Genomic DNA, 16,405 nt, shown 5'->3' with positions numbered 1-16,405 from the left:
CCAGCTTGTTCCACAAGAGGGCAGTCTCGCTCTGGAGTATGGACAGAAAGTAAATTAATTACTGTTGTAGCAAATTACATCTTGATTGTTCCGATCATAATGTATAAAGTTGAGGTATTGATGTATCTCTGTCTGTCTGTCTGTCTGTCTGTCTGTCTGTCTGTCTGTGTCTGTCTGTCTGTCTGTCTGTCTGTCTCTCTGTCTGTCTGTCTGTCTGTCTGTCTGTCTGTCTCTCTGTCTGCCTGTCTGTCTGCCTGTCTGTGTGTGTGTCTGTCTGTCTGTCTGTCTGTCTGTCTGTCTGTCTGTCTGTCTGTGTCTGTCTCTCTGTCTTTTGTTAAATATTATTCCCATGTTCAGTTCAGCATCTATTGAGTCAAATGGAGATAAGTATTGTTTTGAATTGAAGACTCAGTCAGAAATCTTTTTATTTTTTATTTTTTTTATTTTTCAAAAAATAAGTGTCAACAATCAATCACCCATTGAATAGGTTCATGAACTTCATGGCACTAGTCAAGTTTTGACAAAAGAAAAAGGTAATACCACCAAGGTCACGTTCTGTGTGGAAAAATCAAATGTTTAAGGCAGCAAAATATTTTTTGTTGGGCTTAAAGTACTACACAGTACTGTTAGATGTTGCACTGTAAGATGTTAACATCTTTAAGGTTAATGTAAAAAAAACTCATGTGACAGCAAGGTTATATTAAAGATTGGTTGTTTCATAATTACATTTGTATGATTGATTTTGTGTTCAAAGTCAAAGATATTGTGTGAAACTGGACTGAAAGACTTCAAAACAGTTGAGTTACTTATTTCTCATTTAATATAATGAAGATTTCTTGGCTTCCCTGTCAAACAATCGATATCGGTATATATCGGTATCGGACAGATTGTTTATTTCAAATATCGGTATCGGTATCGGCCCAGAATTTTGATATCGGTGCATCCCTAATATGAATTATGATTTTAGGACGTCCACAGACGTCCTTGGCACTTCTCGTTACTTTTTTTTAGGACGTCCACAGACGTCCTTGGCACTCAATGTGTTAAAATGAAAGTAACTAGTAATATGTAGTATATTACAATTTGAAAGTAACTTGCCCAACACTGCTTACCATTTTGTGGTGAATTCTGGCGATGCAAATTGCAATCTGGTGATTAACGCTAACTTTTGATTCATTGAAAATAAATCTCGGTAATGTAACGTGCACTCCATAGTAAAATTTACACCGCTTGCGCATGTGCAGAAACTGAGAAACCGGACCGGTGTGCTTCCGTGCGTAGCTGATTTGGCCCACCCATTTACTGTTAGGGACGATATGATTGGTCAATTTTACTGTCATGTGATCCTACAACTCCTATGTGAACAGGTGACCTACTGTCCACTGACTCATCAGGCTGCGGTCACATAAACAGTAAACATTTAAAATAGTAGCCTAAAGCACTGCCACATGAATCAACTGCTCATTAGAAATTAAGCAAATTAAACTTATACAACTATGAACACTTCGTGAAGGGCTGGTTTATTCAAAATAGTTAACTCATTGAGTGCCAGCCACTTTTAGAGAACGAACGCTCCCAGTGCCAGAGTTTCAGAGCGTTTTCAGTGATTTCTCGAGGCCCACGGAATATTGTGTGATATTACTATGTAAACACCGAACACGCACAAAGAACGAGCTGACTCTATTGTATCATCAGCAAAAAAAAGTTTATTGATACCATTTTCCGTTCTTTAGTTATGAGCCGGAGAAGATAGGTTGTTTTGAGCAAATACAGGCGTTTCAAATTAGAAGCTGAGTTATTCCGCCTTTTGTGAAATTAAGCATTTCAAGCACATTCACTGACTCTGAAGATAATATTTTCTGATGTAGTGACGTGGTGTAGTTGTGTGGTGCCCTGCGTGCCCCACCCCCCTCAGCTGCAAACTCCTCCCCACACTAACACACAGACTAACGCACCCAGTCTATTTTCGGAGTGCTCCGTTTTTGTGCACCGGCTCCCAGCGCGACACGGAAAAGCCAAACCGGACTGCTGAGAATGGTTTGGCCCTTCGGCGTCGGGTGCTGCTTTTCTGGCGGCTAATCGTGTGGAGAAACTATGCAGACAGACAGACAGAGACAGAGGGGCTCAGTTGTGGGCGCGGATTGACTGCTGTTCGCAGCCAACGTCAGCTCCAGACAGAGCAATCTATATGGCTCTGGCTGCAGCATGAGCGGTTTCTCTTTCATCACAGGGCTTTTTCCTGCTGTTTTCCGGACCTTTCTCTAATCTGGAGAGCACTGTCGCCACCTAATGAGTCCGTAAAATAGTTTATACACCTTCAATAGCTACAATATTTGTACAGGAGATGCCTGAGGCTTTGATCCACGTCCCACCGTCAAAAAACGCAATTGACGAACATACTCGTCCTTGGCACTCAATGAGTTAAATAAATCAGTGCAATACAATAGTACAATTGATTTGATTTTCATTTCACTTAACGCTACACAATATAAATGGTCAATGGTAGTTAAGGTGGAATGTTTCCTTCTTCCTTCAAGCCACGAGTTGATACCGTGTGAATCATTCAGCCCACCTTAAATATAGACGAACGACAACTTTGTCCAGTTTCACTCGTTTATTGGCTCCACATGCACACACACGCTGACACACACAAAACACCGCTCGGAGAAGTATGGGAACGCCGTTTCCCCGCGTTCTACCGGCACTACACCTATGGGCCTGTCTGCTTTTAGACACCGCCCTACAGTACACTAACACACTCCCACTGAGCTTTTACACACCGCCCTACAGTACACTAACACACTCCCACTGAGCTTTTAGACACCGCCCTACAGTACACTAACACACTCCCACTGAGCTTTTAGACACCACCCTACAGTACACTAACACACTCCCACTGAGCTTTTAGACACCACCCTACAGTACACTAACACACTCCCACTGAGCTTCTTCTAGCCCATGTACGACCACCTCCCTGCCCCTACTTCACTCATTATTAGCAAAGCGATAAATCAATACGTTGGCGCTTCTAGCTAGGCTCTTTTGGTTTAATGTGTATTGTGCAGCTAGTGCCTGAGGTTCACTATATTTGCAGCTCTTAGATTAATGGATTTATTCAAGGCAATCTATCAGAGGTTATGCTGCAATCTATATTGACATAATGCTGTGTATTCTGCTGTTGGTGCAGTAATACTATGCCCATATATCATCATCCAGCCAAGGAATCCAAGTAGCAAATGCATACTTAGAGATGAATAGCTAGAACACTTTCTAATGTCATTTTGCAAGCATGTTGCATATTGTTGCCATCCTTACTGAAAGAATGCTTCATGTACTTGTCAGGTGCTGGCTCATCTGCTGGACATGGTGTTCTACAGCGATGAGAAGGAGAGGGTCATCCCACTGCTGGTTAATATCATGCACTATGTAGTGCCCTACCTCCGCAACCACAGGTATGGATTCACCTCTTTTAACATTTTGTGGAGATATCTTCTCTGATTAGAGTCAGATTCTAATGTTGACACTTTTTACAGTTTTATATCACAATGTCAAACAGCTTTTAACCTACGAATTGCACTCTGTGTAGCTTTTCAATTTAGAAAATAGTAAAGTATAAATTCTAAATGTGTTGAAATGTCATGTCCAAGGAAAAAATAGATATGCTACATTAATCTTTTCATGTTAAGAAGAAAGATGAAGTGTACTGAATTGCCAAGTGTAAATATGAGTCATATTTTATGTGTGTTTTAAATGACACAGAGTACTGTTTTCCCTCTCCCTGGCAGTGCTCACAATGCCCCCAGCTACCGGGCCTGTATCCAGCTGCTGAGCAGTCTGAGTGGGTACCAGTACACCCGCCGTGCCTGGAAGAAGGAGGCCTTCGACCTCTTCATGGACCACACCTTCTTCCAGATGGACTCCTCCTGCGTCACCCAGTGAGTAGGAGAAGGAATCTGATCGTGTGTATGTGTGTGAGATCCCTTTTACACACAGTATTAACATGCTTCCATGGTGATTGAAATTGGACAGAGCATAAACACATCGACTCTGTGTGTGTGTGTGTGTGTGTGTGTGTGTGTGTGTGTGTGTGTGTGTGTGTGTTTGCTGCTGCTGACTTTGCTCCTGCCTCTCCTGGTCGAAATCCTCCTTTGGCTGATACTATGAGAGGAAAATTGAGATTTCAGTTATTAGATATAGTTTATTACTTACTGTATGTAAACAGCAGAGGCTGCACACACAATGTACACATACACACACACACCCCCAGAGTTAAATCTGAAGTTATATTTTGATGCCAAGATGACAGACTGAATGGTCAGGATGGTACAGCCTACTACAACTACTAGAGCTTAAAAAAGGAGAGGCAAGCTATGGTTACATGGTAGCCTATAGCGTTTATCAGGTAGGCCTACAGTCATAACATTGGCCACAGCAATAGACTACTTGCACAACTCCACTACTTCCTGAAATGAGTAGGGCATCTTGGTTTCCTGTCCTACACTATAGAGGGTATGCATGGACGTCACTTTCCCGCTGGAACACGCCCCCTCAATCGGGACCGAGTGGCAAAACCTATGGGCAAAACATTCAGCAGGTTCCTCTCTGTTGTTTGGAGCAGCAGCTGTCATTTATCTAGGCTGATTACTGTATTCAAAATCAGTCTTGCTGCCACTCGGTGGGCGTGACCACGCAGTGACTTCTGCCTCTGTGATATCACGTGCATACCCTCTATTGGATGAAGCGATTAATGTCAGGTGTGCCTGACTGCTGCAGTCACCACAACAGTGATCAGGCACACCTGACATTAATCAGTTCATCCAATAGTGTAGGACAGGAAACCAAGATGCCCTACTCATTTCAGGAAGTAGTGGAGTTGTGCAAGTAGTCTATGGCAGCCTACTCAAACAAAAAAAGAACGTTTTGTAACGTGTATTTCAGGGTTGCCCTTCCGGAACGCTGTATATTCAGATCATCCGAACTGGATTCAGGTCGGATGATCTGAATATACAGCGTTCTGGAAAGGGCTAATTTGGGGGTTGTGTAATGTTAACGTTATAGGTGATTCCGTGAATGAGCTGCCCAGCAAAGTAGTGTTAGCTGGGCAGACGTCTGCGTTTAATTGGTGTAACGTTAACGTCACAGTCGCACAAGATTGCGGGGGATAACAAGGATAACATGTGTTAACACGTTGTCAATTTATGTTAACCTTACGAATTGAAACTCACCTAGAATTCTTTGTATAAGTCGGGATGTCTGTCTTTGAGGTTCTTTGAAGTTGGAAATGTTTCCTCCTTTCGTCTGGAAGCTGCGACACACGGCATCTTTTATTAATCCCTGCTGCTTTGCCTCGAATGCAAAGTACCCCCATACCTGACTTTTACTCTTTTCATTTGGAGTTGAGGCGGAGCTGTCGCTGCGGCTGCTCCACTTGTTGACGGTTTTCTCGCCATTCCCCATGATGTTTCTCCCGTGTTAGTAGCAGGGTTGCCAGATAACAGCATTTTGCAGCCCAATAGATGCGACCGTGTTTGCGTCCTTGGTATCTGCGCGGTACCTTGGGTATTGTAGAAAAGTCAGTACCGTCACATTTATAGAATGTTGGTATCGACTTGGTACCGAAATATCGGTTCTCGTGACATCCCTAGTCTGCGCTTTGGTGAGGGAAAGAGAAATACGTTTTCAGGGTGTATACCAGAGATGCATTTTTAAGCCTCAATATAATCTAGCCAAATCATATACAGTCAGTAGACCCAATCTGGATAAGATACACATGTTAATACCAGGTGCAAGGGAGCCTGTGTCTGTTTATGTTCCTCTATTGAATATTAGCCTATTTAACGGCAACATCATTTGCCTCCTTTTTCAGCTGGAGAGCCATCATTGACCACTTGATGACTCATGACAAGACCACATTCAGAGACCTCATGAGTAAGCTTCAAGTTTCTTAACAAATTTGATTTTACTGCTGGGTGCTGTTGTAGACCATTAACGTTCAATTTCAATTCCATTTCAATGAGCTTTATTGGCATGAAAAGTCATATCCTAATTGATCATTATAGAGATAATTATAGAGTGGTGGGTGTATAGTCCTTGCATGTCCAATCTCAGGGAGCCTCGGATTATAATATTACAATGCCTCACTGATGGATTTCTACTGGTCTCTGTAACTGCCGTGCCACGCACGCACACACACACACGCACACACACACTTACAGTTTCACACATTTAATGCATTAGATGGTGGTTTTCAGACATTTTTATACTTTGGATACAATGAAAGAAAAAAGCACCAACGATGAATACTCCAGTAAAGTCTCTACCTACCATGAATGCAAATGTGATATAGTAAAAGTGTGTTAAAAGCTAACAGGCTGGTACTGCAGCAGACTATAGTAACAGTCGCCCTGGGTGTTGTCCTCCAGCCCGGGTGGCTGTGGCCCAGAGCAGCTCTCTGAGTCCGTTCACCAACCGGGACGCCGAGCTGGAGCAGAGGGCCATGCTGCTCAAACGCCTCGCCTTCACCATCTACAGCAGTGAGGTGGACCAGTACCAGAAATACCTGCCAGACATACAGGGTAATACACACACACACACACACACACACACACAAGGTGAAAACAATACCAGCCATCGCTCTCACGGCTGGTAAATGTATAACTACCAGGCTAGAAAAGGAGAAATGCTTCTAAAAGAGATGTCATGGATGTGGATCCATAAAGTAACGTTATAAGTAAACGTGAATAGTCTGATGAGATAGATTTGTTTCTACATGTAAGCTATTGTGACACAGTACAGTGACTTGTTTTTAATCCTAGCCTAGTTGTACTGTAGCTTGAGAAGAACATTTAACCTGAACATTTTGTTTTGGCTGTGCTAGCTAACTAAATAGCCAGCAGACTAATTTAGCAAAGCAACCAGTGTTATTATTTACATGAAACTAACTATACCCCACTAGCTGCTAACCACATAACATTAGCATGTGTGTAAATCAGATGTGTTAACAACAAGACAGTGATAGTTACCAAGATTAGCCAGCTAACAAGCTGGTATTATTTAACACCAAATGGATTGCGTGTATCGGTGCTGAAATGATCAGTTTTAACGATAAAGTGCACACAACAATAACCAAGACAGTTGATTGACGAGTTGCTGACGAGATGGCTAAATCATGAGCTTATAGCAGCGATGCCAACACTTTTTTGCCTTGCGAGCTACTTTTAAAATGACCAAAAAAATAAAAAGCTGAAAATATATATATATTTTTGGATGGACCCGCCACAGGACAATATATTTCAATTGATCTCAGGCTGTTTTATGGTTGTTAGGGTTCCTACCTACTGTATTGGTCTGAATATAGGATGACCCTGATTATAAGACGACCCCCCTTTTTCAAGACTCATTTTTGGGAGAGAGAAAAATACTTTTTGAAGGCCAAATCTTGTTTTTATAAAGAAAATCTTTTCATTTGAAAATTATAATAAAACGTTGAATAACAAGGTAAGCTTTTTTTTAAGCGGTCTCTTAAATAAACCCATATTTTCAATGTCTTTTAGATTAAATTGACACATTTAAAAGAAAGTGAAAAATGTGCGTAAACATTAGGATTCTGCTCATGTTTCCATGGTTAACACATCTGCTGAATGCTTCAGTCAGTGGATCCAACAGATAGGTGCAACGCTTGCATAACACAACAGGAGGGTGTTTAACGCACCACCGTTTACGTTTTATACAACCATGTTGTCGGAGCTGAACTCAGCCCTCATCTGCCTGTCTGTTCACTGCGTCAGGCGAACTGCAAACGTCTTTGTCGGTAAGCGGCTGAACAAGTGCAGTGAGTGTGTCTGTGTTTTTACCACGTTGATATGCGGAGGAGGAACAGAGAGTGAGAGACAAACAGACTGCTGTTGCTGTGTCAGAGAGGACCGACAAAATCTGGAAAGGGGGGATGGCGATCTACCAGCATGGCCTGTGGGATTGACCAGTCGATCGCCATCGACGTATTGGGCACCCCTGGTTTATAGGTTGCAAAGGTTCACCCATTGTTGACCAGAGTTTTGGACCGCCAATATGGCTGCAAGGCAGCATGTTCTTTTTTCCAATATTTTATTTACAAATTTTCTGAACAAGACAAACAGGCTCAGACACAGGAAAACAAAAGAAAAAACAAACAAACAAACAAACAAACAAACAAAAACATATTATCAACATTCAGTATTAAGTCGTGCTACCAGTCGCGTAAGGTGCTTATAAGAGGTATTGTGCCCAGGATCCCACACAGGGGGTCCATGGGGAACCAGTCTGGCGAATCACCCGTCGCCCCCAACCTCAACAAGGTAGGCTAGAAACGGGTCCCAAATGGCAGAGAATTTCTTAAGTCCTCAGGAACCTAAGTCTTTCCATCCGTATAACAGAGGTAATATCCATCAGCTACAATTGAAAAGAGGGTGAAGAGGGGGACTTCCAGTCCTTCAGGATGAGTTTCTTGGCAACAGTTGTCCCCTGTGTCAGAGACTGTTGCACAGCTGTAGGGAAGTTCAGAGAAGACTCCGAGCAGCCGAAGATGGCGAGTTCTGCCTCCGGCTGAAGGGTTATTTTGTAGGCCTTACGCTACGTTCACACAGGGCACCTACGCCTTGCCTTGCCTCAACCCACGCCTACGCCTACATACCTTGAGCTGCGCGTGAACCTATCACACGCTTTTGCGATCACACTGGACGCCTATTCCACGCTGAACCTGAGCCGAGTCACAAGCGCCTCTCCTCTCTCCCGAGTGTTTTTTTTTGTCATGTGTGGTCCTGAATTATCATGGGTAGGTAAAATAAATCTGATATATTTAATGTGCTATTGATGCTGGATATGTACAGTATAACCAGGTCTCCTTCTTGGGTCACTGTTGTCATAGAGAACTGGATGCTGTTGTACTAAGTGGATTAACTTTTCATTGACCATCTTGCTTCTTCGGTCGCTATTCTCTCTCCTGAAGATTTGTTTACCGACGGGGAGAAAGCCCCACGTGATAGCCACCTGTCAATCACCCTCTCTCTCTCTCTCTGCTCAACACTGTTGTAGTAACACCATTTTATTTTGAAATTCAGTTGCCTTTGCCATTTCCCACGGATATTGTCGTGTTTTTCCTTCATGGCTTGACAGAAGAAGTCCGCCTTCACGCGCCTAGTCGGCTTGAAAATAGAACTCACGCCTAAACGATAAAATCGGTGCAGCTCAGGCGAGGCGTGGGTACACGCAAGGTTCACGTTGAGACACCCTGTGTACACAGCCTCATTGACTAAAAAGGACGCCTATTTAAAAGCGTGGGTAAAGGCAAGGCATAGGCAAGGCTTGGGTGCTGTGTGTGAACGTAGCCTTAAAGTACCAGTCAAATATTTTGGCCCAGAATCCAGTTAGTGAAGGGCAGAACCAAAAGGCATGAGATAGTGTGCCCTCCGACACTTGACACCTTTCACACAGTGGTGATACAGTAGTATAGATCTTGTGTAATTTCTGCTTGGAGTAGTGGAGACGGTGAGCAACTTTAAATTTGGATCAGCTGGTGTCTGCTGTTACCTAAGCAGAGTTGCACAACCGACAGACTCCTTTCCCATATAATGTCAGATAAATCAGTACCAAGTTCCTCCTGCCATGCTTCTCTAATCCTCTCAGTAGAGGTCATGGTGCAGTTGACAAACAGACATACAAATCTAGAGATGAGATGCTTGGAGTGAGGAGGGCTCAGCAAAACATTAAAAAGCATGTTCATTTAGGAGCGCTTCAAAGGCACGAATCTTGGATTGAACATAATTTCTGATTTGCAGGAATCTGAGCCCGTTCGTGCCGGGAAACTCAAACTTCCTTTCCAGAAGATCAAAGGATGCAAAATGACCATCTATGTATAGGTCCTTGATGGAAGTCAGACCCTTCTGCAAGGCAGCATGTTATTTGTATATCACCTGAAAGCCTTGTGTGTTCACTTTGTGTGTGTGTGTGTGTGTGTGTGTGTGTGTGTGTGTGTGTGTGTGTGTGTGTGTGTTCAGAGCGTCTGGTGGAGAGCCTGCGTCTGCCTCAGGTGCCCATCCTCCACGCTCAGGTGTTCCTGTTCTTTAGAGTGTTGCTGCTGCGCATGTCTCCTCAACACCTCACCTCACTGTGGCCCACCATGATCACAGAACTGGTGAGACCTACACACGACATGAGCAGACTGCAGTGTCTGTCTACCCCCCCTCTCTGTCACTCACTCACACACACACACACACACACACTCACTCACCCACCCATTCATACGTTTTGTCATTCAGACGCACGCTGATAACCAGCTTTACTGCACTTCATATTAGTAAAGTATAAGATATTATGAGAGGCTGTTTTCTATGTTCTCTTTCCCTGTAGGTTCAGGTGTTTCTACTGATGGAGCAGGAGCTCACAGCAGATGAGGACATATCAAGGTAACTGATTGTAATTGATGTTAGCTCAAACTCTACATACTGTAGAGACATTGCAGCAGCAGATAATTGGAGGGGAAAATACAGCAAAAAGAGAGTATTGAAGATACTACAAGTAATTACAACAAAAGTACTGTATATATTGAGGGTAGTGCTATGCGCGCTAAATTCCTAGGCTCACCCGCTACACGGGTGAGCTAGCTCGGCCGCTGCGTGGCCTCGCCCACGCCCAGACACAGAGTCCACATTGCCAAATGTATATATAGATAAATAAAATAAACATACACCATCTTCATTAGCAGATTTACAGATCAGCAGATGTTTGCAATTTGCAGATGTACAATTAACATTCTAAAATATGCACTGTTGGATTAGCCTAGGTAAACCCAGCCCCCACGTGACCTGCTCTCTCAGTTCCCAGTCACTAGCTGAGAACAGGTCTGAGAGCAGGTCACGTGGGGGATGGGTTTACCCAGGCTACTGTTGGATTTCCATATTATTAGATTAGAGTGGATGTTCAAGAGTGCATTACTAGCTGTTCACATTCAGTGGAAAAACATATGCACAGAAATGTGTCCAGATGAATTCACACACACACAATCATGGCACTATTTCTAAATATGTTATGTATTCTGTCCATTCAGATATATAATTGATCCTCTTCTGTCCCTCTCTAGGACATCAGGGCCGTCTGTGGCCGGGTTGGAGACCACCTACTCAGGAGGGAACGGCTTCTCCACCTCATACAACAGCCAGCGCTGGCTCAACCTCTACCTGTCGGCCTGCAAGCTGCTGGACCTGGCCTTAGCCCTGCCCTCCGAGAGCCTGCCGCAGTTCCAGATGTCAGTACAAACAAGCTCGGGTTATAATAGACTGTGTTTATGAAAGGGTTGGGCCATTTGTACAATACACCTGGGATCAGCAATTGAATCAGTCCATCGCCGGTGGAAATTCTCTTGCCATATTTAATTCCTTTCAACTTTGGTCATTTAACATCTAGTGCAAGGCAATCAAATGGGGAAGTACACCACAGGCACACAACGTCTGCTGAAGTTGATTTAAAATGGATTTTACACAAGGTAGTGTCAACACAGCTGGTGTTTTCCAGAGCCTTCCTTACAGTTTGTTGGTTTTGTCCCATTTGAGTGCCTTCTGCTTCTGCTTGCTATTGGGAATGTGATAAGTCGACTCTGAGGAATGTGGCAGTGCATAAGACACTATGGAGTGTGTTTGAATGTATGAATGAATCAGGTATTCCGAAAATACCATATTCATCATTCATCATCATTTCACAAGTCAATAAAGCATTAAATACATGATGGATATCACTGATTTAATGCTTTACTGACTTGTTTAAATGCAGATAAAAAATGTGTGTGTCCTTGCTTGTTATCAGGTACCGCTGGGCCTTCATCCCTGAGGCGTCAGACGATTCAGGGCTGGAAGTGAGACGGCAGGGGACACACCAGAGAGAGTTTAAGCCCTATGTGGTTCGATTGGCCAAGCTGCTGAGGAAACGAGCCAAGGTAGTTCACCCTGCCTCTGTCTGCAGTAATAATAAGCACACGGTTATGACTTCCTAAACTACTTCTTCCCTCTCTTCCTTCCTAAACAGAGGATAGATAAACCCAGCATGTCTTGGATATTTTAAAGATTAAATGAAGCTTTAAAGTCGAACTGAACCTGTTCGTCACGTGCATAATGAGTCCGTTTCAGACTGAAAACATAGTTTGTCTAAGATGACAGGTTGAGAGGCGGGTCATAGTGATTTTATTTGACAATTCTGGGGACTGGATTGGGCTTTGGCCAATCCTGGCGTGTTCCGCCTCCAAATCGAGTGGGATTCAGTGTGTTATCGTGCTACGCGAGTGGGATCCGGGGAGTACCAGGCAGCCAGCTGCTTCGTGCGGAGGGAGCAGACAATCCGATGAATGGGTGCTGCCCGCCCGCCTGGAATCTCCGAGGGCAGACCCCTGACAACCACGCTCTCAAACGCTCTCAAGCGCGCGCCTTTTACACTATTTCTGTAAATACGATATCCCTGGAATGCGCGTTTTAACGAGCCAGTTACATTTCTTTGCATTCTTAGAGATTATAGTTTTTGTTTTTTGTTCATGTTTCTAACAATTGGCCAAGTTAGTAGTTAGTTTATGGGATAGGAATTCTGCCAGATGACAGGCACTAGGCACCATTTTCTACTTCATTTGGAAGAGAAAATTATCCAGAAATGAAGATTTGATTGACAGCTGCATGTCGTGATATGATTGGTTGAAATGCGGTAGAAATTTGATAGTACTAGGTGACGTCAGCAAACTACATTACTGTTATCAAAGAAATCTTGAAAAATGAACTTTTGATGTGAAAAAGTGTGAAAAACTAAAGAAATTAGATTGTTGTGATTTTGTTTGCATATATTATTAAATAGGTGCACTGCATACCCAGGTATTTGAACTAAAAGAAAAGAAAAGTCATTTTTGGGTTCAGCTCGACTTTAATGATCCCTGTTTGGAATTTGGGTCATTACAGCAGCAGAATATTGTCTGTCCAGATAACCTAGTTACGACACTGTTATACAGCAAATGTAGTCATAGAGAGAGTATAGTAGAACTAAATATATACCTTGTGACATCAGTGCAAGCTTAAATCAATGATTGTAGTCTAAAGAAAACAGAGTGGGGTTTTCCTTGAAATTTTGCATTGTCCAGTATTGATACTCTACATTGTCTCCCAAGTAGGGTGTTGTAGGAAGATTCATGAAGCCATATCTGTCTAAGTATTCTCGCACAAAATAACAAGATACTTACAGGCAATGTACACCGGATGCATTACGGCTGCGTTGCGGTAAAACTGCCGGATTGACTCTCGCCCATGTTAATTGATGTGCAGTACATGCGCTACGGAAAAATTACACACCTGTTCTATTTTTGTCGGATCCTGCATCCGTCTGACAGATTACATGAGTGTGGGTCTGTTCGCAGCCGTACCGCATCTGTTCCGGAGGCGGTGTACATTAGCGGTAGTAACACCTACCTGCTCCAGGGACACCACACTAGCTCGCTGACCTTTTACAAAACCAGAGAGCGAAAAGACAATCCCCCCCTTGGAGGAGGAATAATTAAGCAATATAGCATGAGAGCCAGTGTGTTGTGGAAAATATATCCCGCTGACCAGCTGTTATCCCACGAGGCCGCAGGCCGAGTGGGATAACTGCTGAGCAGCAGGATATATCCCACAACACACGCTGCTCGAGTGCTATATTGCTTTTATAAAACGGTTTCCAAGTATGATAATATAATAATAATAATAATAATACTATAAGTCCGACTGGCATGTCCTTCTGATAGAGTCAGTTGAAACACTACTGTAAGGCGGGACCGCAAGAACGTGCGGGTGATTTGATTGGATCGTTCTGGAGACTGAAGTTGACATTGGCCAATCCTGGCGCTTGCTGAGAAGCCTTTAACAGCCTTTTTTTTGCAAAGAAGACATTAGCCCGCGTCTATTCTTGTACAAAACATCATTTTCTGCGAAGTATTAGTAAAGTTATAAGCGAAGATCGATTCACAAGGATCTGACAGCTGTCTCCGCCATTTGTTTTTTCTACATTGTCATTTGAGGTAACCAAAGCCTTTTAGTAAGAGAGTTGCCATGGCAACTCAATAACCCATGGCCATGGGTTATTGGAGTGGGTTACTGGATTTATACAATGGCTGTGAACCAATCAGATTGCTTGATTTGAGAGAGCCGTTTTATAACATACCATAACCCCCCCCCCCACACACACACACACAGAAAAACCCAGAGGAGGACTGCTCCAGTCGAACCCTGTCCTGGGAGCCGGGCCACCTGCTGCTGACCCTCTACGTGATCCGCAGCATGGAGCAGCTCCTGCCCTTCTTCAACCTGCTCAGCCAGGTCTTCAACAGTAAGGCCAGCAGTCGCTCAGGTCCTGCCTACGCCCACACCCCTGGAGACGCCTCCTTCCCCAGCCACAAGGACGGCCACAAGCTGGAGAGCCAGAAAGTCTTCTGGAGTCGAGCTCGGCAGAACATCGAGGAGATGGTAGAGAAAGACTTTCTAGAGGGCCTTATCAAGACGTGAGGACACAACAATGAGAGGGACAGGGGATAAATGATCAACCACTAGTGAAAAACCTCAACTTGTATATTAAAACATAAGGGAATATTAATGGGGAACTTAAAAAACCGAATCAAGTTTGTACATTTTTTTGTATTTATAATGACTATTTTACTTTTCAAATTCTATTCTATTTAATTTTAATTATTTGTATATGTGGAGCTTTGATGACTGATCCTTAACATTTCGTGTGAGTCCTTGGGGACTAAGTGAAGATGCTGTGCCATTCCATATTGATGTGACTTATTAAATAAAGACTTAATGACATTTCTTCATGATATTTAAAAGGCATTCAAGCCACTTGGCCTCAGACTGTGTGAGCTCTTGCAGCTTGGACTTCCATGCATAACAATATGGAGGTATTTGTTAATGATTCAAACTGAACGCTCATTAATTAACCAGTTACTGCTATTCCTAGATTTCCAACAGGGGATGGAGGGAATATTGCATGGGGCCCCGGACTACCAAGGGCCTCCCAACGCCCTGGGTTCACATGTAGATCAATTCACAATTTAGTTTGACCTTTAATAGTTGTGCTGTGATCAAATATTTTTGATGGTTTGCTTAACCTTTCTGATGGGATGGACATGCGACTGGGTGGGTATTTTGCAGATGCATAGTGATTACAATACAGTACATGGTCAAATTATGACGACTTGGGAGGCGTTGTGAATTATTGGTATGAATCATCGATTGTACAAGGTATGAACTCGATAAAAAAAGGCTTGATGTCACATTGCTGAAGCCGGTGCATTCTGGCAAGGTGAATGCAGTGCAGATCAGCACCATGGACAGTGACAAACTTTACAGTCTTGACTTGCACACTTTCTCACCCATTGCCTTGTGAAGATTAAAGATGCTGTTTTATAGCAAATTGCAGTTTCCCCAATTTATCCACTTAGCAGGTTTGCCTCATTTGAATGAGAGGAGCTGCTGTTGTTGACCACGCAGGGTCCAGTATGTGACTGCTCTGCCTTTTAGTATTCAAATCCATTCAATAAATACCATTTTAAATTAACTACATTTATTTGAAAGCATGAACATTATTATTATTTATTATCCTGAGCCATAGTAGCTTACATCAATGAAAACATTAATGAAAACTGACTTATTAAACAAGAATTCTCTTGTTCACAGTTTCAACTAATTTTGGCCAATATTTGTCTGAACTGTGTTGTTCCCATGGGTGTAAATGAAATAGCCTGGGTAAACCCAGCCCCCAGTGACCTGCTCTCAGGCTCACCCTGCTGAGAACTCTGAGAGCAGGTCACGTGGCGGCTGGGTTCACCCAGGCTATAAATGAAACCCCACGCCCTAAGGGACCATTCGTTCTTATGGAAAGGGTCACTGGAGGAGAATAGGGGAGGGTGATGCTTTTTAAAATTTTGTCTCAGGGAGGGTACACTGTTATTAATTTGAGTCCAGAGAAGGGTCATACAAATTTGAATGGATCAAATATATTTATTTTATCTATTTATTTTTGCATTTTGCAATTCAGCAACTATACCCAACAACACCCCTCCTGGCCAAACATTTTGGTATGACCCGGTGTATCATTCTCGTGGGGGGAAAAAGAAAAGACTCAAAGCCGTCCTAGTCTACAAGCAAGCAAGTAGTGAGAGAGGTAGCCTCAACGCGAGACTCATCAGTCATTCTTCAGAGTCTCGGATGTGCGGTCCCTACAGCCACTGCAATGCCGGCTAAAGTGGCTGCACGCGATATACACGCTATCAATCACAATAAAACTGTACCCACCTCCGAGACAATGTTGTTATCCGTGATGTGGGTGCCCTGGCACTCCCAAATAGTGCGAACTTTCCAATACCGAGCCC

General features: G+C 43.3%; 1 protein-coding gene across 1 annotated transcript in view; it reads left to right on the top strand.

Moving 5' to 3' along the window:
- The window catches only part of dop1a (DOP1 leucine zipper like protein A), a gene marked incomplete at its 5' end in the record, with an annotated part of 48,026 nt that extends 33,183 nt beyond the window's left edge, over positions 1-14,843 (top strand). The window contains 9 exons of the mRNA XM_083646464.1: positions 3,343-3,452; positions 3,786-3,935; positions 5,867-5,928; positions 6,423-6,575; positions 10,032-10,168; positions 10,384-10,439; positions 11,114-11,278; positions 11,833-11,962; positions 14,229-14,843. Coding sequence (XP_083502590.1) covers positions 3,343-3,452; positions 3,786-3,935; positions 5,867-5,928; positions 6,423-6,575; positions 10,032-10,168; positions 10,384-10,439; positions 11,114-11,278; positions 11,833-11,962; positions 14,229-14,537 — 1,272 coding nt within the window. The 3' untranslated portion in view covers positions 14,538-14,843. The remainder of the gene's footprint in view (positions 1-3,342; positions 3,453-3,785; positions 3,936-5,866; positions 5,929-6,422; positions 6,576-10,031; positions 10,169-10,383; positions 10,440-11,113; positions 11,279-11,832; positions 11,963-14,228) is intronic.
- Positions 14,844-16,405: the final 1,562 nt, after the last annotated feature.

The sequence above is a fragment of the Poromitra crassiceps genome (genome assembly GCF_964638095.1).
Source record: "Poromitra crassiceps genome assembly, chromosome: 1".
Classification (NCBI taxonomy): domain Eukaryota; kingdom Metazoa; phylum Chordata; class Actinopteri; order Beryciformes; family Melamphaidae; genus Poromitra; species Poromitra crassiceps.
Note: the sequence above shows the minus strand (reverse complement) of the source record. Positions and strands in the feature narration are given on the sequence as shown.